At 28.2% G+C, this 23,196-nt stretch overlaps 1 protein-coding gene across 3 annotated transcripts in view; it reads left to right on the forward strand.

Moving 5' to 3' along the window:
* Positions 1–12,215, forward strand: part of LOC136984542 (BTB/POZ domain-containing protein KCTD3) — a 56,188-nt gene extending 43,973 nt beyond the window's left edge. The window contains exons 13-19 of one of the 3 annotated variants that reach the window (XM_067281571.1): positions 2,257–2,286; positions 10,218–10,388; positions 10,460–10,615; positions 10,689–10,785; positions 11,595–11,727; positions 11,803–11,851; positions 11,932–12,215. In XM_067281571.1, coding sequence (XP_067137672.1) covers positions 2,257–2,286; positions 10,218–10,388; positions 10,460–10,615; positions 10,689–10,785; positions 11,595–11,727; positions 11,803–11,851; positions 11,932–12,176 — 881 coding nt within the window. In that variant the 3' untranslated portion in view covers positions 12,177–12,215. Of the gene's footprint in view, positions 1–2,256; positions 2,287–10,217; positions 10,389–10,459; positions 10,616–10,688; positions 10,786–11,594; positions 11,728–11,802; positions 11,864–11,931 lie in introns of all 3 variants that reach the window. The other 2 variants (XM_067281573.1, XM_067281572.1) reach the window with 2 other exon arrangements.
* The last annotated feature ends 10,981 nt before the right edge of the window (positions 12,216–23,196 follow it).

Here is a 23,196-nt window from a genome sequence, read left to right on the forward strand (position 1 = left end):
CATAGACTGCAAATATTTTGAGTTTTTATATATAATAATGAATATTATTTACATTAAATTACAAAAAAAATGTTTGTAATTATAAAAAGTAAGTAATTCAATTTTGTTAAAGAATATAGTATGTGTGATTGCTTCTTTAAAATTGAAAATTAAAATTATATTCACTTCTTATATCTACATTAATATGAACTTTTTATGGTTTACATATTAGTTCACTCTAATACATAAATGCATAATCAATAATCAGCTTTACTTTGATGGATTTCAAAATAAATTTTTGACATTGTTGATGATAAAACTTTTGATTAATCAATTACAAATGTTTTTACATAAAGATACAGCATTTAAAATAAAATCACAATTGGAATTGTAATTGTTTTAAATTCTGTATGTGTGTGTGTATTTTTCATCCATTAGATTAAGATGTTCTACAAATACATATCTAATATTAGTGAATTATATATATATAATTAACTAGTATTAAATAAATTATGCTAAATAAACCAATAAATAAATCAAATCCATCCAACAAATATTTATTATGATGCAAGTAAATTTGCATCATAATAAACATTCAGTTTATATTACAAGTAAGGTTTAGCAGTTAAATTTCAGGACTGTGTGGAATTTTAAAAAATTGTATGATAAAATGAGAAGCTTTTTATATTGTATAAAATAGTATCCCTAAAAATGACAGAAGTCTTTAAACTTGTTTAAATTTACTTTCACTCGTCAGCATTCTCAGATTATTTTCATTATCAATTTGCTTTCAAGAATGAGTTAGCCTGAGAGATAAATGAAGGAAATGAGGATAATGATTTAGTTCTACAAACCTGTATTTTGCCTAAAAGCTTATAGACAATAAAGTTTTCACAATATAAGGGGTTTTTTCATAAAAGTTTTATGATTTGGTTTTTATATGTTAAATAGTAATTCTATTTAAAGACTCATTTGATTGTTATAGAAAATTAGTAACTCTTATTATTTCTGGAATTTAAACCATTGTTAATCACTTTGTTTGTTGTCTTTTAAAGTGTCATTTATAATCTCAAAACCATATTAAATCATAAGTAATATGAAAGCATTTTTATCATACAACTTGATTTTCAAATTTTGATCACACCTTAGTTGTTATGAGAAAATTTAACCTCTAGTTTAAGCAAAATTTAATCTTCTTTTGAATAAACTTTGATTACATTTTAAAAGATTAATGATAGCAATTTACACAAGGCAAAATATCTGATATGGTTGTGTGCAAATAAAGATATGTGAATAAATTTTGTAGACAAGCAGTCAGATTTATCAACTGACTGAATCTTAAAATATATTTATTCCTGGAATTAATTGCCAAATCTTGTATCTGTTTTTATTTAATACAATTTTATAATTACTTCTGTATTAAATCAGTTATACATTTTAATAAATATTAATAATTATATTGTAAATCTCTAGTTAGAAATGAGTTGCGTTAATGATCATTAGAGATGTTGATTAGACACATTCTCTTCTATTCATGACAAATGTCTACATGAAATCAATTTTATCTATCACTACTTTAATTAGCTCAGTTCTAATCTAGAGGTTTTCAACTTGATTACTAATATTTGGTAATTAATTGACCTGATCGTTACATTTTTATCAGGCTTAAGTATTAACAAAAAAATAGTCACTTTTGAATTTTTGTAATTTTAAATATAACTTTCTCCAAAATAAATCATATCTGTAATGATATAATTTGAAAGGGGTTTTAGTATTTTGTATTTATAATATTTGCTAAAAATTTATTGAAATTTGTTTGAGTATTGCTGGTTATCTTTATACATTTCTGAATTGTGTATCTAATATGAAGTTAATTTTTCTTTGTTAATTATTTAATGTGCATTTTTAAGAATTCTTTTTTCCAGCTATGATTTTAATATTTTTAAAGATTTTAAACGTACATGTGACATAATTGTTTATCTGAATTGTGTATCCGATTATTAAAAGTTATTGTTAGTAATTTAAGTGAAGAATAAAGATAAATTGAAACAATTGTTATATTTAAAAAATTACGATGGATTACGGCATTTTTAAATCTTTAAAAACATTATTAATTTTACATTGACTGTTATAAAATCAGGTTTTCTTTTTTTTTTTTTTTTTATTATAAAATTTGTTTTTGTTGTGTATTATAAAAATTGTTTTTAATAATTTGTCTGTTTTAGTAATTTTGTTAAATTAATGGAACTGATACATTGTAAAATTATTTCATGCTAGCAAAGGATAGATTATCTGTCCATGGGGAGGGTAAGTTTCATTGAATAGAAAAACATTTTCATGTTTCTTCTTAAGCCATAAATTAAATTTATATTTTAAATGAATATCTTGTTTATTACAATTTCAATTGTTTTCTGTTAAGAATTTGTGCTTTTCAGCTTTTGCTATTAAAGCACTATTTGAGAAATTTTCACAATTTCATTTATAAATAGCTTTCATTAAATAGGTCTGATCTAGTTAAATTTAAAAAATATCAAAGACATTTGATAAACAGTACATGGAAATGAGGGGTTTAGTAAATATTAATTATTTATTCATTTCTCTGATAGGTTATAATGGATTGATAGTTATTTTCATCTTTAAGTTAAAAAAATTATCATTAAGTTCCTTGAATTACTAATTTATTAATTTGTTTTCGGTAAAATATTTTTAAATTCAGTATTTCAGTACATTAAAGTCTCATTGACAGAATTCTTCCTTTTTAAATGAAATAGTTATAACTCAAAATTTCAGCACTTTTCTGTAAGCCCAGCATTTATTTCTCTACAACACAAATGTTTTCAACCCTATTTACGAGTTTTCTTCCTGTAACTCTTATGAATCAACAGTTTAATTAAATTAATATTCAAATTAAAATTTATAAAGCTAGCTGCTGAAGGCATTCAGCCAATAAAATTAATCTTTTTGACAGATAAGTGAAAGATTTAAAAGCAATTCTTAGAATAAATAAAACATCACTAAAAATTCTACAACTTATTTTTACAAATTAAAAATACAGAAATAACAAAGCCCATCAGTGACTGAGTAGATAAAACCACTGAACACTTGGTAGTTGGTTGTAGATACACACCTCACCAATGGGCTGACCACGTGAAGTTTTCCAGGTTTTCTTCACATTAATAACACCTAGATAGGGGTCAGAAACTGACATCTATTTACATGTTATTAACATCCCTCTGAATCCTTATGGTTAAATTTTGAAATACTAAGTATTCTATAAATACATAAACCCTGGTAGTGTATTAAAACCCTATAATTGATCATATGGGGAGTATGTAGAATGTATAGGATCAACCTGGAGGTTGTTAGAATACAGACTGAAAAAAAACAAATATACTTTTGAGAAAAGAAACTGATGACTACACTAGCCATTTTTGCAACAGAATCAAGAGTCACAGTGCATTTAGATAGAACAGAGTTGCTGCATACAAACTTTAGAAATAAATACATTAGAACTTTTGAGGCATTAGAAATGTTTAAAGCAATCAATAAGACACAATGCATCAACCATAAGGATGCAAAGGCATTATCATCAGCATGGATAGCAGAGTGCAATGCTTTTAGAAGAGAAAAAATAAACAACACAGAAATAGCCAGGTGGTTTTCAAAATTAAATCAACGAAGGTCTATATGCTTCTAAAACTTTGTGTGATGTTGATTTTGATTATCTTTGTACTTTTAATTAGTCTGTAAAAATAAACTGTAGAATTTTTATTGATGTCTTATTTATTCTAAGAATCATTTTTAAGTTTTCTACTTACCTTTGTCAAAAAAGATGTAATTTTATTGGCTAAATGCCTTCAGCAGTTAGCATTTTAAATTTTAATTTAATTATTAATTTAATCAAACTGTTGATTTGTAAGAGTTACAGGAAGAAGACCCATAAAGAGAGTTGAAAACTGGGAAAAGAATGTTATGAAATAGTTTATTATTTGAAAAATATTATAATTAGGTTGCAATTTGCAGATCTATAAATTCTGAGTGTAGTCCATCTGACTGTCATTAATCTCAAAAACTGATTTAGATAGATGAATGATGAGACTAGATATGGAAACCTTAGGGGCAGGAGGCCCAATTAACTATATATGAACTTCTTATGCAACTGGAAGTAACATTATTTCAATTAAGAAATTTTCCCCCGAAAGGTGTTAGATGATCAGCTTAGCTCTATTGTTAAAGGAAAAGTACGATTTAAGGATTAAATTAGTGCTGGCAAAAACCAGAAATTCTCAAAATTGATCAACCAGTTTCAAAACTGCTTTGAGTTTCATAAAATTAATCTTTTAATACTGTATTTTAATAAGATTATTAAAATTAATGAAATTTTATTATTAAAGTACTAGCCAACATTCATGACTATGGTGCGTCATGTTTTATCCTCATCAAAAAGAAGTCATTGTTTCTTTTATTTTCATAAATGCTGAAGTCTAAATTTGCATTTTAAAATTTTATCATTTTAAGATTAATTTCCACTGGTTTTCACATTAATTTTCAAATTTAAACATGAGTGATGTATGGTTTTGTTTAAAAAAATTCAAGGATGCAGTACACTAATTGTAATGTTACACTGAAATTTTATGGTTTTAAATTATTTATGTGCGATCATCTTAAAGTATACTTTACTGCCAACTAAAAGTCAAAGAATGCAAGTGAGCAAATGATATCACTTTTATTGCTTGTTCAAAACTGATTTAGGTTTTTGCTAAAACTTAAACCAAAGTAGAAGAAAAAATAAAAACTATTTGTATTTCTTAAGCTCAGTGGTTTATACTATGTTTCAGAATGTAAATTAAAGTAGCATGATTTAATATTATTAAATATGTTATATACATTATCATCATCAATAAGATGGTGTTTTATTTTAGATTTAGAAAACCTAGGAACTGTTTGCCAAAAAGTTTTAAATCATGTGCAAAGTTGGTAATAATTTTTTGAAGATAATTTAAGTATTGAAGATTACTTTCTCTTTGATAACGCTTAATAGCAACTTGGTATGAGTACAGGGTTCTGGGATTTCCATCTCTTTGCCATCGGCACCACAACGTTTTAGAATGCTTTCTTAATTTCTTCAAAAATTGAGAATGCCATTTTTGACTACCTATATTGATTACTTTTTATTGTAAAAATTCCCCTAAAGAGGAAGTAAAGAGATTACATCTTTTGCATTTTCTGTTTAACACTAAAACCAGGGTCAAGAAGAAATGACCAATTACAGAAACTGAGATAAGTAGAGTTGATGCCATTTAATTGTAGACCAAATGGGAATATTAATACAAGCATTACCATATGAAGGAATTTATTGATCTTTATAAATAATTGTTTGGATAGCACTATGATATGATGGAAAATCTGAAGTTGAGTAAGTAATTTGAGAGTGAAAAGAAAAAACCAAATCCAAAAAAGCATATTATCTGGCATAGCTAGGATCAACGTTTGTCTTTAAACGTCGGTTTATAGTTAAACAATACTGGAAATAAAAAAAGCTCTAAGTGGTTTGATGCTTTCATTAGTAAGCTATTACTTTCCAGTCTATGTGAAGGTATTTCTTTGTTGTTTTCATTATTTTATACATTATTATTTTCATATTAAAAACTGATATTTGATTTAAAACAGGGAATAAAATAAATTTTTATTGAAGTGAAATAAAATTTCATATATTTTGTTACATTTTATAACAAATTGTTTAAATATGTCTATGAAATCCATAAGCCTTTCTGTATTCTAATAATTACTGTAACTGTTGATTTTATTACTTTTGCTATATTTCTTGTTAAAACTATTTTTATGAACTGTCTAAAATATCTGAATCCTGCTTTGTATTTCATTACCACTGTTTCAGAATAATAATATATTCATTTGTAATTTAATGTATGTAGACAACACATTTTTCTAAATGAATCTTACTTGCAGTTATATGGAAATAAACTTAAGTTAATTATCTTAATATTATGTTTTGATTTTGAAAAGAATGTTAGAAATATAATAATTTATCATCTTACTCTAGAATTATTATAATCATTATACAAGTAGTAATATATTATAGGATGTACTGTACAGTACATTGGTAATAGAGATGGCCAGTTTTAATATTTTAAGTGTAATTAACTAGAGATTATCTATAACTGAATTAAAAAGTAATCATTTATTACAATTTTAGTTACATTTATTAATTACATGATACAAATATGTTTGTCATCCTCTATAGAGCATTAAAACAATTGATAATTGAATTTAGAAAGATAAAATGGAAAAAATTGCCCAAGCCATAATTTAATAAATTTAACTAGTTAAAGAGCAAGTTCTGATCTAAAAATTTACAAAAGATACAATAGCTTATTGGTAATAATTATAGTTGAGATATTACGAATGAGAACATTAGTTAAACTTAACATTAAAGATTAAATTAATTTTGTTTTAAATGGGATATGAACTTTCAAATTGCATTTATTGAATAAGTACATTGCTAAATACGTTGTTATAATGTATATTTTAAAGAAATCACACAACCTTAATATAAAATTTTATATAAATTGATATTTTTATTTATAGCTTCATAAAAGATTGTATTAACTATATTTCTAACATTATAACAATGCTATGTAATTACCTTGTTATAATTATAATAAAAATATTGTTCTGATTAGTTATCTGTTCTATCTATATTACAGTAATTCTTCTTTTGAAAAAATTCCATGAATTTCTTAATAAGATTGTGATATAATTTTATTAAAAATGAATTAATAATTTTTTTTTTATCGTTGTCATCATAATGACCAAACCTAAATCAAAGCCAGATATGAAATGTTACGACAGAATATATGGAGCGTGCAATGCCATAATGTTGTAAATGGCAAAAAATAAACTTTCTAGGAGAGGTAAAAAAAAACACTTTTTCTGGTGAATGAATTCATTTCAATTTTACAATAAAAGGTAAAAAAAATCTCACTAGGTTACAAATTTTCTGGAGTAACAAAATGTTATAAACATAAGCAATAACGCTTTAAAGCACCAAACGTCACGTGATTTGCACTTTAAACGTTATTGCTTGTATGTAAATTCAACTTCAAAATACAGCCACTTACAGTACCACTATTGTCACACTATTTTTTTGCAGCAGAAAACACTGCATTTAGAATTCAATTCTTCTATAAAATATATTTAGAGAAAAATGGCATTTCATGCTTCATTTTTTTATGAATACTGTTAATTTTGATTGATCAATGATTGAATTATAAATTAAATAGTTTACTATGTTGTAAAACATTTCTACTTATATAATGTTGCACAAGCAAATGCATATGAAATCATATTAAAATATAAGAAAGTGCAACGTTCATTCAACACAATTTAATAAAGATCAATTATTGTGTAGGCTCTGTAAATAAAATTTTGAAGTTATCTTAAATCATATAAACCAGTGATGAACAACCTGTGGGCTACATGCTGCCTGTGAAATCCCATTATGTATCTCCTGAGGCTTTGGCAATGTAATTTTATTTTCCTGTTTTCTGCCTTGTGTTTGTTATGCATTGCTAATTAAGGTGATATTGTGGCAAAAATAGTCAAACTAAACTAGACTATATATTACTAATTTACATATCATTAGTTTAAATACTGAATACTAAAATAATATAAAGCCTGCAACTCCATAAGAAAAAATGCATGTGACCTCCTGAAGCCTACAAAGTTCATCCATAGCCTACTTCCAGAAAAAAATTTTTCTTTAATGTGCTAAACAATATAAATATGATGAATTTAGATTATAATTTTACTAGATTTTACCTAAAATTAATAAATTTAAGAATATATATCTAAAACAAGTATATCATACAAAATTAAAGCCAAATAATTGCCAGATTAAATTGGGATACTTTACCACTACTGTTAATAATTTGGCACTAGAGGTATGTGTTGTGTGTCATCTCTTATTAAATTTAATAATTAGCATTGAATAATTTTTAGAAAATTCTGCAAGAATTGAACCAGAACAGTATTCAAACCCACAACTGTTTCTTACCATGTGGATGCATTTCCAGTTACACTACCTTGACCTTTGTTTAATCTCTCACTTCTAGACATATTTAATTTAGACATAATCATCAAACAAAGTTGAGGGGACTTAAAAATGGCTTTTGTATTAACAAGTTTTGCATTATGCAAACTTTACAAAAAAACAAATCAATTTGTATCATGCAATGGTAAAAATCAGATTTTTTTTCCAGTTATTTCACTGTATGTTTAAGAATGAATAAATAAACTATGTATTGTTCCAAATGTATGCTTTATTGAAATATAACGGCTTAAAGAATCAATGCTTATTTTTCGACATTGGTTAGAATTGGTAGAACAGTGATGAAGTTACTGGTTATAACAGGCTGACTTAGCTGCCAAATTAGATCTAGGAGTTGGATATGCATAATACTTTACAAATTAAAAAATAATTTTTGCTTGGATTTTAATGGAAATTGTAATTTAAAATTAAAAACAAACCAACTAATTATAGTATTTAATATTGTAATTCAGTTGTTTTGTTATATCCATTATTAAAGCAATTACAAATAATAAGTATTTTATAAGAGTTTTAATCAAAAATCATCCAATTCTATTAACTATTTTTGAGTTGGTGTGAAGATCATTGGTATGGCATATACTGCATTGCCAACAATGATAACACTGGTGTTGTAAGTCAATAACACTGACATTGTTGTGGCTGTTATTTAAGTTGAAAAGTACACTCATGGTCATAATATGGCTCATATGACTTTATAGAAGCTGAAACAGTGTGCTTCATATTAAACAATAATAGTACACCCTACAATTTTGGCTATAGGCCATGGTCTATATGAGATTATATTCATAAAATTCATCATATATGGCCTATGTACAGGAGAAATTAATACGTGAAAAACATGATTACCAGTAAATACTGTAATTACAGTATATAAAAGAAAAATGCAATAAAATTCAGTAACTTTCGATAAAAAAAAACCTGAACTTTTCTCATAAAACTTATTATGGTAAGTTAAAGATAGGATGATTAACTCTAGTTTATAGCACAGTGAGATTTACGTAAATAATAATATTTTTCATACTGTTCCTTTCCTCTCAATTTTTATTCTGGAATTGTACTCTAAAACCTTAGCTATAGGCCATGACCTATATGTGATAGCAACTTATCTATGAAAGAATTAACGTTCCCTTACAATTTTCATTTTTGTGACTTGTATACAAGGGCAGCCTATATCCAGGGTTTTAAAGTAATTGTTATTGAATCCACAGGACCATAACACATTGGTTAATACAAAATATTAATCAAAACTCATTAACATTGAAATGCCTATCCTTGTCCACTGCAAATCTATTTTGCATTAATGCAGACTACAAATAAACCATACTAAAATCTCATTATCATGGGATTTTACCCATGATAATGGGTAGAACATGTTTTACTATGTTTGTTTTAAAACAAAATTTTTATTTTAAAATATAGCATAGGCTATCATAAGCAGAAAATGTTGATAATATTAATATGGATGTATATTTTCACTTACTTTCATTCAAGTATATCTTGCAACCTCTAAATTTGGGTTTTAATCACATTTTTCTATTTTCAAGACTGTTTTAAAATAATTTGAAAATATCTAAGCATTTATGGAAATTTCTATCTCTGTTTTAAAATAATAGTTTATTTTTGTCGTAAGATCTAGATTAACCTTAAAACCATTTCTTCAAACTTATTTTATGTACACAAAGATTTCCAGTTTTACCAATATACCTAATAAAATGTTTTGATTAATTTGGCATTAACTAGATATAATAGTTCATTTTTTTATCTAGATCAGAGCCATTTAATGATATATTATTTTCTTATTTCGTCATTTATAATTTAGAAACTTTGGTAAAATATTAGAATTAACTGAATTGGCATAATATTAATTGCAATAATTCAGATCAACAATATTTTCATAAAATTAATAATAAATTGAAAATTTTTCTGAATAATGACTTTGTAGATTACTATCTTATTAAGTTATTATTATAAGAGAATGTAAAGAGCTTTTTCCCCTCTGGAATGCCAAGAGGCTAAATTTTAATTATTAATTAATCTCAAATGATCTTAAACATGATGTGTATAATTTAATTTTAATTTTGAAGTCAAAAGTGTAATGTAAAATTTTTAGGTCTTTGTGGAAACTGGATAGAAATAGCCTATGGCACGAGCTCTGGAACGGTTAGAGTTATTGTTCAGCATCCAGAAACAGTCGGTCATGGTCCACAGTTATTTCAGACATTTACAGTTCATCGTAGTCCAGTTACAAAAGTTGTTTTATCTGAAAAATATCTTATTTCAGGTTAGAAATTAAAAGTTTTATACTTATTTATTTTGTTCGAGAACGGTAATATAATTTTTTTTCGTTTTCAGCATGTTCTGAATATAATCACGTACGCACGTGGAGCGTAACAAGATTTAGAGGTATGATATCTACTCAGCCAGGTTCAACCCCGCTTGCATCATTTAAAGTTGTTTCTCTTGAAGAATTAGAACCTGGAATAAGTTATGGTACTGGTAATGATTGTGGTGAGTTAAGTTTTGTAGTTTTATAATCATGTCATTAAAATAAAAATAAAATATTAAATATTAAATTTTATAGGACCATATGGAGAGCAGGATGATGAACAAGTATTCATTCAGAAAGTAGTGCCAGAAACTGATCAGTTATATGTTAGATATGCTTCAACTGGTAAAAGGCAAGTTAGAACTTTATACAATATTAATAAATCTCTACACTTTTGGGCTATTTAGAATCGAAACTGTTAAATATAATTTTGCGATTACGTCTCCAAATAAAATGTGAATTATTGTCGCTATCAAAACTATAGACAGAAATCTATTTTATAGTTATAGCTATAACATTAGTAATTTCTATCGTTGATGTTGCAAAGTTGGTTAGCAAGGCATCATTTTTAAAGTTTAGAATTTATTTTTCTACTTAAGAAAATTTCTAATATGGAATTTATATTTTTAAATTTTAAATTAAAAGTTACCCAAATTGATTACATTTACCAACTAACTGAGTGAGTGAGTAATTAACAGACACATCTAATTAAAAAAACTAGTAAACTGAAGTTATAATTACAGTACATTTTCTCTAGTTTGAACTCTCTACTTAATCCAAATTACATTTGTTCATTTTCTGCTGTATGTTCCATCCAAAAACAAAAAGAAATTGTAGATTATTGTTTAAAAATATGAGAAATTTTTGTAAAATTAATATAAACATTAAAAAATGTGTCTGTAGTCATATATAAAGAACAGGAAGTCAAAAATAACTCCACTAATCCAAAGAACCTTGTACAATAATTATGTTGGATTAATACATACTTTTGGTTGTTTCTCTCTCTGAATAGATTTTTTTTAGATAGAAAGATTTTACTTTTGGTATTGTTATTTATTAAATAAACCAATGTGCTACTTGTGCTAATTACAATTTTATTTTTCAGTTTAATTTTTATTCATTTTTATATTTTACTAAAAGAAAATATATGAATTCTTACAGAATATGTATCATCAGATCAGTAGATGGTACAACAATTAGTGCTTTTTGTGTTCACGAATGCGAAGGTTCAAATCGTATGGGTTCTCGTCCTCGAAGATACATATTTACAGGACACAGCAATGGAGCTATTCAGGTAGTATTTATTCAGATTTTATAAATTAAATTTTATAAAGATTTGGTTAAAATGAAAATTTTTGTACATATTTAGATGTGGGATTTGACGACGGCTCTTGATTTGACAGTTAAAGGCGAAGCAGGCAAGTTTTAAAGTAATCATATCTATTAGTTTTTCTTATTTAATAAAAATATTTCATCTGAAAATTCATCTTTTTTCTAGTTTCTAATCATAATGGTGGTCCTTCTCCACATGAATTACTTAGACTTTTGGACCAATGTGATCTCACAAATTCCCATTGCTCAACACCCTGTATTAGTCCATCACCTTCTTTAATTAATAACAGCATAATGCGACTTAAGGCATCAAACCTTGCCTTTTTAGCTCATCAATCACTAATTACTACCGATAATCCTAGGGTAAACACTACCGAAGAAGAAAATGATGGAAAAATAACACACTGCTGATAATGCCAAAGAATTAATAATTAAGATTTAATTAACTTATATTGTTTATAAAAAAGAACTTCTTTTTGTAACTTGTGAAACAAAAGTTATTAATTGTTTTTTTAAAAAAATAAGTTTTCAAATATTTAACATGATTGTTGTAAAAGTTATTTTATAGATATACTATATAAGAATGAAAGGCAAAGAAAATGCTTGATGGCAAATGTATTAAATTGAATAGTATGAGTGAATTATATTTTCTAGAAAAATAATTTATTTATATAGTTCTTTAATAGCTAATTATTTATTGTTATGTCAATAGGTTTGTTAATTGATTGTAAAATAAACATTGTGATTTATAGTATATGTAAGTGCACTGTGTATCAGTTTATCATTTTAACTTGCATTTAGAACGAATGTTGCTGATAAAATTTAAATTATATTTACCAAATTTAGCTTTGATATGAATCACAATGTTTATTATTTAGAACATCCTTGATAAAATCAGATTTCCTCCCATTACAATTAAACTAACAGATAAGTATTTAATATATCAAACCATTTGATAAATTCTATTCATCCATTTTTTATAGTAATTCAAATGTATATTTAAACTTTAATAATAATGTTTTAATATGAATTACACATTTTTTAACATAGGAATATAATAAAAAAAATATTGCCAGCCATAATATGTAATTTTATAAGAATAATTTTTGAACCTTGATTCATTTATGAATAGTAATTAGTAATTTATATATATGAAATTCAAAATTACTTTTGACACAGAAATTTTCTACCTGTTCTTTTTTATTTACAGATTAAATAAATTAATTAAGTCAATAAAATATAACGTGCGGAAATATAATTTGGGTATGTTTTGCTTATCAATTAAATTTTAAACATTTATATTCAATCAATTGAAATTCTTATTACTTAATATAAAATTCAATGTATCTAAAACCCTAGATTTTTCTCAAATTAAATGAATATAAACCAATTGAAAAATATTTTTAAATTGGAATAAAAATATTGTTTATAAATATTCAAATTATATATTATTAAAATCCAGAAACATTTGCTATAAATATAACTTTCAATAATAGCAAGATTATGCACGTACAGTGAGATTAAATTATAGAGAATGAGATTTATTTTAATCTGAAAATAAAAAAAAAACTAATAAAATAGCTTGTCTTACTCAAGGATTAAAATTTTGAGTGTTAAAATATGATAAATCTACTTCAGAAAAATATTAATATCAATGAAGTTAATTCATCCTCCTCCATTTTTTTAAAATCATTATTTTACAATCAATCTCTTAAATAAGAATAACTGAAAATATAATTTTATAACTATAATGAAACTAAACAATAAAAACAAAATATCATCCATTTATTGCATTTATATAGTTATTTACATTAAAATTTTAATAACAAATTCACTAAAAGCAATTATAAATTTAAAAATAAATTTTCACATTTCTTCGTACTTTTTAAATACTGGCATTTAGTTTATATAATTGCAATACGGGAAAATGAATGTGCATTTTCTACGTGCCAAATTCATTTTTTCAAGTGAAATTAAAATGAATTTAAAAAATAACAAAATAATCATTTGTTAAATTAAAAATATATGATGTAAAATTGTCATTATTTAATTAGTATCGACAAGTTCCAAAAGCATTTAAGACGAAACAAAATGAATTTTATGGATTTTTTTTTAATAGAAGATAGAGAAGTGCTGAGAATAGTAATAGCTGGTATCAAAATTTGACTTCAGAAGCTGTCTTTGATTCCTGGCGGCAAAAATAAATAAAAAATGTTTATTATTATTAGTTTCATTTAGGAAAACTTAATTTAATGTTTATGACATTCGTATTTATTTTTTATGTTGGCAATCATCAACAGAAATTGAAAAACAATTCCTTAATTGAATATAATACATTAAGTAAATTATACCAAGATTTTCTCAACAACAATCATCTTTCATTTCATATATATAAATTATTAATTATTTCTAATAATGAATTCAGGTTCAAAATAAATTTTTTAAATATATTTTTTTAAATTTTTGATGACTCTTGATTTATAGCAATAAGTTTATGTTAACGCATAGCTTATTGTCAAATAATCTTCGATTCGAAAAAGTTTGTCCACATGTCACATATCTCGGATCCATTGAAAACATTTATTTTAAAGTAAACTAGTTTCAGATTGAATGGAAAAATAATTTTTTCATAATAAATAATTGAAATAAAATGATTTATCTCTGGTGCAGTTTTTTTATTGTATTTATAAAAATTTATCAATATTGTTTCAAGTATACTTATTTAGAAATTAACACAGTCAAAATGCGAAAAAAGAAAACATATATTTTAACGTTGCAGGAATTTTCTGTGACGTTCTTTCATCTAGCAAATTACAAGAAATATTGATATATAATATATAAACTTATCTTTATAATGCATTAAGTAATATACCCCTATTACAATTGAGATTTAAATTACAGTAATGAGCTGATATTATTATTTAGAAAATTTTACATGTTTACTTATTTGTAAGTTAAATTTTGGATATTTAATAATTGTGTTAGATTTATAAGCTATATAACATGTTTTTACACTACTTTTTCTGTAATTATCCACTGTTATGATGTTGAGAATATTTTGAAAATTATAGTATTCCATATCAAGTCCATTGCAGTCCATTGCATATGAAAAAATAGAGAATTTTGTGCTTTTAACTAGTAGCACCTTCCTCTTTGAATTTTGACATAAGTATTATTTATTCAGACTGGTCTGGACTAATATAATTTTTATAGAAAGCCCAATATTCAGTTTCATATACATCAATACCAAAGTTATACTAAGTATTTGGAAATAACATTATTAAAATTTTCATCAATGATAAGCCTGTTGGTCTTAAGATTGAAAGATGGTCATAAACATATTATATATATAATGTTTTTTGATCCTGCTCTGTCCTATTCAGAACATATGATGATCCAAAGGCATTAACAAGTTTGCAAGATTTATATAACCAAAATGTTAGATACTTTCCTACAATTTAGACACATTTGGTTCATTTGCTTAAAAAATATTATGACGTACTTCATTCCCGTTACTAATCTGATGTAATACATGCTGATTTTTACTTTTCTTCTGCAGATTGATTTCCTATTGACTTTATGATGTACTTGCATAGCCGGGCACAATCCTCTTAGAAAAATCTCTCCCCAGAAGACTTGATCTTTTCTAAATCATATAGATAATCTGATGTCCAAATTGGATTAGTGTAGTAGTTGAATACAGCATTAATCAGAGAATTAAGCTTCATTAAATTGGTTAATATAGTTTGTTTTGTATTTTTTAATTAAGAAGATTGGAGCAAGATAGCGCTAAGCCTCATTTCCACTATTTCAAGAAAATAGTTTGAAAGATTGATCAAATCACATTTTGTAACCCGAACGTGCGTGTGCAACTTCTGTACAATTGTTTTAGGTTTTCTGAATGGAATACTTACATTATTTATGAAAAATTATAGTGCAGTACTTTGTATTGAAATCTTTTGTGGCTTGACCCTAAACTTCCTAAATACTATAAAGTTGGGAACAACTTCGAAGTACAATGTCTACTGTAGATATTAGCTTGTTTCCTGTATAAAATCTTAGAAAAAGAAAAGAATTTATATATTTATATAAAAAATTACTATTTTAGTTTAATAAATTGAAACAATATCTAAAGTTAATCTTATATTCAATTGTTTTTGTTGCTACTGATGGGACAAGGTCATTGATTGACAAAGAATCATAAGGATGTTAATTGGTATAGAAGATATGTAAGAGCACACATTAAGAAAATCAAATGATTCTTTTCATCATGTCTAATGCATTATTTAGATACATGCTATAAAATGCTGTTTATCATTTTGTGGGAAAATTATGAAAAATGTTTTATAAATCAATCTATGACCTCCTCACTAGTCTCTGGGGATGCTTAATAAAGAAAAGAAACACCATTTAGTTGTTCTTCCAATGTCGAATTTCTAAGATATATTTTCATCTGGCATAGGTTAGAGAATGATCTTTCCACTTTTGCTGTAGTAATAGGCAAACAGTCGGAATTTTCAAGTTTCCTTATACAGTAAGACCCTGCTTAACGCTGTTTCGGTATTACGCGGTAGTATTGAAATTCCCCGAGATTGCACGCACTGTTGGGATCAAGGTGTAATATCAAATTTTAAAGCTTATTATCTGCAGTGGACATTCCGACAACTAATTGATAAAACAGATGGAGCAGATAAACAATCCATTAGAGATTTTTGGAAAAAACTAGAATATCATGAATGCTGTAGACAACATCAATCTTTCCTGAAATGAGATGACCAAGAAATGTTTGAAAGGAGTATGGAAGAATCTATGGCTGGAGCTAAGCAAGGATGTTGACACGAGAATCTATTGTTGATGTCGACAAAATTGTCAAGCTAGCTAATGAAACAGGGTTGGATAATATAAATGCGCAGAATATTGAAGAATTATTGCAAGTTACAACTGGAGAAAGTTTTTCTGACGACAATCTAAAAGAATTAGTAGAACAACAGGTGCATGAAGATGACGAAATTAGCCTTTCTGAAGATGAGGAACAAATGGAACTTTCAAAACTTTCAACGGATTTTCTAAAAAAAAGTTTAGCCATTATAATGGAAATTATGGATCAGTTTATACAAAATGATTTCAATTCTGATAGAAGTTCAAAGGCAAGATGAAGTGTCATGGATGCGATGTCTTGCTATCGACAACTGCTTGCTGAATGAAACAGGAAAAGGCAAACGACGTTAGATGACTTCTTCACAAAGAAACAAAAGATGTCAAATGAGGAAGAACCTTCCTCATCACAAACATAACTTCTTTACTCAAACTTTTTTTTATTTTCATGAATGTTTTATGAATAAATTTTGATATTAGCAATAAATAAGTCTATAATTAATGTAATAAAAACGTATTTAACAATAAATGTTACAAAATATAAAAAAAAACTGACAAATTTTCTTATTCTCTGTTCTGTTTCACGTATCCCCCTGATTTACATGTTGAGATGACCCCGCTTAACGCTGTTTCGTTTAGCGCACTGTCGTCTAGGAATGCATCCCCCGCGTTAAGCGGGCTCTTACTGTACTAAGGAATGCTCCATTTCCCTCACAAACATTCAGTAATTAGAAGAGGAGTTCTCCTTTCCACTACAATTTTCAGTTCTTCTTTGCCACACTATTATTTCTGTATGAATTCTTCTTCATAAGAATCATATGCATCAGTTTTGTATAGGGTCTAACAGTCAACCACTAAAGTTTGTCTGCCTTTGAGGTAACAAGTGAAACTGCTAAGAATTTCACCATGCTTAATTAATTAATCTTGATTAAATGAACTTATATCCTTTTTCAATATGGCTGTTTCTGTTATAGTAGTGATACCTCTGTTTTCGTCGATAATCCGTCCGAAAACAATCTGCAAAATCCGAAACCGAGGTAATTATTTCCATATAAATCAATGTAAATCCAATTAATTCGTTCTAGACACTCCAAAATACATACCAAAAACACATTTTATAGAGAGTAAATATTGTGTTTAATACTAAAAACAACAAGAAATTATTATAAAATGAACATTTAACATAGCAAAAAGAAAAACAAGAATGTGTTTAAAGATTTTTTTGTATAATTAAGTTTTGGCCATATTTTTAAAAATGTAATTATTTAATTTTATATGAAGTGCCACCTCCATAGGAATATGTTACTGTTTTGCATTTAAAGGCAAACGAGCAGCCTATAAAGAAAGGTCGACTCCGCCATAAGATTAATTCCTAAAACGTGCATTTGAAAGGACTGGATTGGAATAAAGACACATTTGTATGTATTGTCTTGAAGAATCTATTTAACATAGCATTTAAAGGGCTGCTGGCTCTGGAAACTTTCTTTGGTCCCATGATGGAGCAAAAAGGAAAAGAAAGTAATGAAATTGTTTGGCTAGATGCAGTGGTGATATTCGAAATATTTAACAAGGGGTTCGCTAGCAGAAAATTTTTCCCTGACAATCACCGACAAACGAAATGGAAGTTTTGGCTAGAAATAAATACAATACATTTTCTTGCAACTATATATCTAACAATCAGTGGCGTATTTAGAACGTAACGAGCCATGGGAGAAGACCAGGTAACAATAGTATTTTAGAGCTGTCGACCTTTTTTTTTTTTTTTCAAGGCAGAGAAATTCTTTACCGCAATATGGCGCTTCTAGAAATAGGCACATGTATGTCATCATCTCTTGAGATACATTATACTTTTTCTTTCGCTGTCCATAGCCCGACACGTGTTCCACAGCCATCTTGTATTGTCTCGCGCGTGTGGCATTCCAGGATCTCTCTTATGACTGGATCTACTTTCAAGAACACACTTGAATCGATCGCGATTAAACCTCGATTGAAACGGTCGAGAGAGATCGCACCAAGACATACTCCCTGACCTTGCTCACAATCTAGATTGAAATGCTCGGTGCAAACGGGGTATAAGGCCCTAGTTTAGTAGTATTACAGAGTATAATACGCATATTTTAATATATTTAAAAAAAAAAAAAACAAACCCACTGAGAAATGTTCCGTGTGTTTAACAAGGTTTGGGAAACTGAAAATTTTAACAACGGGTTCGCGAACCCGTTCGGAAAACTTTAACAACGGGTTCGGCTGAACCTGTACAAACCCGCCGAATATCACCACTGGCTAGATGCACGGGGTAATGCTCACACAATGAGAAACAATGCCACACTGAGCAGGAAAACACGTGGGTCACCCTATGTTTTTGCAAAATTAGCAAGAGGTCACAAGGGCACGCTGACGAAATCCAAGGCAGCCGACGAAAACAGACAATTTTACAAATTTTTCGCAAAAAAAAATCAACAAAAACTGAGGTATTACTGTAATTCTTCTGACAACTCAACTACGACATTGTTTCGATGATGCTATTGTCTGCTTAATCTTGGAACATCGAGAGTAATGATGTAATCCTCCAAAGGGAATTTTGTTTTCTCAAATATATTATGTCGAACTTAACTGGCTGACTCCCTCGTGTTTTATAGTTCCTTTATAATAAGAGAGACTCATAGATGTTAAGGTTAGCATGTTTGATGGATTTAGCATAAAATTTGGAATTGCAATTTTTAATAGTATTTGTTAGTTGAAAAGCATCAGCTGCCACTTTTGTTTCTCACAACTGAGAATTTTTCTTTTTAAAGTGTGAAACAGCCTTAGCTCTGTTTGGACAGTGTTTTTTAATTTTACCATATTTATAAACCTTGTATCAATGTCATTCTCTTAACCATAGCTGCAATCAAATTTTTGTGTTTTTTTTCTGTGTAGTCTGTCACATGCATAAAGCCTATAAAACCTCTTTAACCATGCATTTATAATGCATTTGTCACCTTTTTTCGTTATATAGTGCACATATATGAAAAGTTGTCAAAAAATCAGATACTTCTGGTTTATTTTTTTTTTTTTTTGTTTTCAGTAAGCAGTGAAAAAGCTTTAGATTTATTAATACTTTCTACCAACTTTTCCAATGTTTTCTTGCGAAAAATAGAAATGACTATATTTTGGAGTCTATTACTTGTGTACTGGCATGTTTAGTAGTTCATCTGTTTTAATTTGATTCAGAAGTTGCCATCATTCACAGCTGGTACTTCAGGTGTCATTTGACAGCTTCCTTTTAGCCTTGGGAAACTCAAAGTTTCACTGTTTCTACAATGGTCATGAGTTTCTTGTTTTCAGAACTTAATTCTGAAGGCAATTTTTATATTAATAGGTAACCTATTAATATAAACATTTTTCTAAAATCTTCCAGTTCCATTATGCTACTTCTGTGGTAAACAGTTGATTTTTGCCGCTTGAACTAATCAAGTGCTTTATTCAATTTCTGTATGGCTCATTTACTAATATTCCTTAAGAAATTGGGAACCAACACTAAGCAGTCTAAAAAGATTGATGTTGCTTTACAGAAAGCTGCATCCTTCTTTCTGGAGTGAGGTCATGTGACTTCTGGTCACAGACTGAAAATCAAAACCAGATATTTCATTCTGTTGGGTTTTCAAAACAGCAGGAGGTCACATCTGTGAGTGCTTGAACTCAGAATAAAGAGTGATCCATTTTTACACTGTAAAAACCATTCATTGAGAGAAACATCTTGACCTTTGGTTTAACGACTTTTTTCCTGCAAAAATCCATGAATTGGTTGGCTCTGAAGTAGATTGGCAGAGCAAACCTCAAAGAAAGTTTGAGCTTTGCTTAAGTAGAAATGGAGAAGTATTTGGGATCCACAATTTGGAGAACAGTTGGTCTAGTCAAAGAGAAGTACACACAGTCCAGTGATGAATATAGCAGCAGAATAGGAGAGCCTTATGTCCCAGTGTAGATTTATGTACACTGGCAGAAATTTTAATCCCAACACCAAGGAGCATTATACTAAGTAACTAAAAATTACACAGAATATTTATCTATGAATTTCAAGAGTACAACTCTCATGTGGTGGTGCATTTACATTTTGTGAGTTGAAAATGTCATCCATTACAATACCTATTGTGGTCACTGCTATATTGAATGCATGTATCCACAGGTGAATGCATTTAATAAAAGAGGTGCTGGATGATCATCCTGGGGATGGGCATTTCTCACCCGCTGCATCTGTAGGGTCAGATTGGCAATGGTTGTTGCTAGTTGCAGATGAGTCTGGATCTGTCATCCAATTATGTCTCACACATGCTCTATCTGGTGATTGATATCACTAGATAGAGCACTTGCTGGTAGTAAGTGCCTTCCTGGCAACATATATCTCTAAGAACATGTTGAGTTGCAGCCATAGTATGGGAACAAACATTATCCAGTTGAAACATGCCCCCTCAGTACTGTTCATGAGTGGCAGAACAATGGGTTCAATCATCATTTTGATGTAAACATTTGCTGTCATATTGTTAAGGAGAACCACCAGGTGATCCTGTTATTGTAAGAGATCCTCCCAACCATAATTCCTAAGATTAGACCAGTAGAAGTTGCTTTCCAACAGACATTCTCCAGGCCTCCTCCTAATCTAAGTCCATTACTAGTACCAAAGCAGAAACATCTGTGAATACCACAAAATTCAATTCTACCCTCTAATGAGCTCTTCTGCAACACCACTGAAGATGCATCTGATGCCTGGAGCAGAGGCTACTCTCCAGTAGATGGTTCCAAACAGTGGATGCCACTGCTGTTCAAATTTCTGCCACAGATGTCCACCAAGGACATCCTGCATATGTACCAATCTTCTTTCTCTCCAGTGTCCAGGAAGGTCCAGAGCCTGGTCTCCTGGTTTTAATGCCTTCCCTGGACCATTTCTGCCAACATTGGATTGAGACATGTCCACCATGTACCATTCTTTCGATAATCTCAAATGAAAATCCAGTCTATCATATTGTCTTCTTCAAACAGGATTAATTGTGATATGCAGTTAACTGTTGCCTTTAGCTGCAATGCACAGAATTCCTCAATATAATCACAGTTTTTCAGTGATATTAACACTAATAAACAGCTCTGCGTGTGTAATGGAATGTAATTTGTCTTCACTGTGGCACTATACATGCATTCTGTGACTTATGATCTTGAAACTGGTATCAATGTAATATATCATTTAGATAAATATTCTGTGTAATTTTCATTCACCTAATATAACTTTTCCTTGGTGATGGAATTTCAACTTCTGCTGATGTAGATTGGGTTCCTTGATCTAACATTTGAATTGGTTCCTTACCTGTTTCTAGGCAAAATTGGAAACCTTGGATTGTAGGAAAAGGTTGTGCTGACAAATAACTAAATGTCTATCCTAGGACACTTGTTTTAAATCATATTGTGTATCTCTCTCCTTGACAGTTACTTGAACTGTACATAAAAGTTATCCATAAATTTGACAGGATATACAGTAGTTATTAGAAGAGAGGTGTTAAGATACGTGTTTGAATATCTGCAGGATTTCACAGGAGTAAGCCAACCAACCAACCAAAGCTCTGGAAAATGAATTCTCTTGTACTTGGAAACAAATATTCCTTACTTTTCCAAAGGTGACCAAATAGAAACAAGTATCCCCACTGCAAGCAAACCCAATTCCTTCAAAAATAACATTACATCTCAAGAATGAATTTTATGTAAGCTGTTGTTGGTTGGTTGGTTCCATTCTTGTCATCATTCTTGTTTCAACAGTTAACTCTTTGGTTTGAGACTTTGTTGTCATAGAATGCAGTTCCCAATTAAATCCAACCTGATCTTAGCTATAAACAAATAACCAGGATGCAATTTTCAAGTAACTACTTTACCTTTTCAGTCGAGCGTCGTTTATCCGAATCAATTGGGGACTGGGGTTGTTTGGATAACTGATTATGTATAACATATTATGTATAAAATATATTAACCTGTCCGATGTTGAAATTTTTCTCCGTTGCGTGTCGCTTCGTGTTGAATTTTCATCGATTTTAAGCCTAACAAAAATTTTTATAATAATAATCGAGGCTATTGTATCATTAAAAATTATTTCTTTATTTTGTACAAACAAAATAAATATATTGAAAAATATAAAAACAAAAAAATTATACTTTAGAAGTTAATCTAGTATCAAAAACATTCGGTTAACCGACGTTTCAATTGACCAGCTTTCAGATAAACGACGCTCTACTGTACTTTTTGCAAAAAAACTTAGAAAAGATGAGCATTTTTATTTTTATTTGGTTGTTTATTGGACAAGTTTTTTCTCTGAAGAAGAAACACCTTTGATAACTCAACTCAACATGTAAGTACCTAAATATGAAATTACTGTGCACAGAACATTCTAGAAATTTACATGACCTTCTTTTTATTCTCTTCAGTTACAAAACTTTCATGAATCTTCATGATTTGTTTCTACTTGTTTCCAATTCTTTAGTAAAATTGAATTAACAAAAACAGAAACTTCATAAGTTTCTTATTAACCTATTAACAA

This window comes from Centruroides vittatus, unplaced genomic scaffold, assembly GCF_030686945.1.
Source record: "Centruroides vittatus isolate TY-2023 unplaced genomic scaffold, ASM3068694v2 contig_922, whole genome shotgun sequence".
Taxonomy (NCBI): domain Eukaryota; kingdom Metazoa; phylum Arthropoda; class Arachnida; order Scorpiones; family Buthidae; genus Centruroides; species Centruroides vittatus.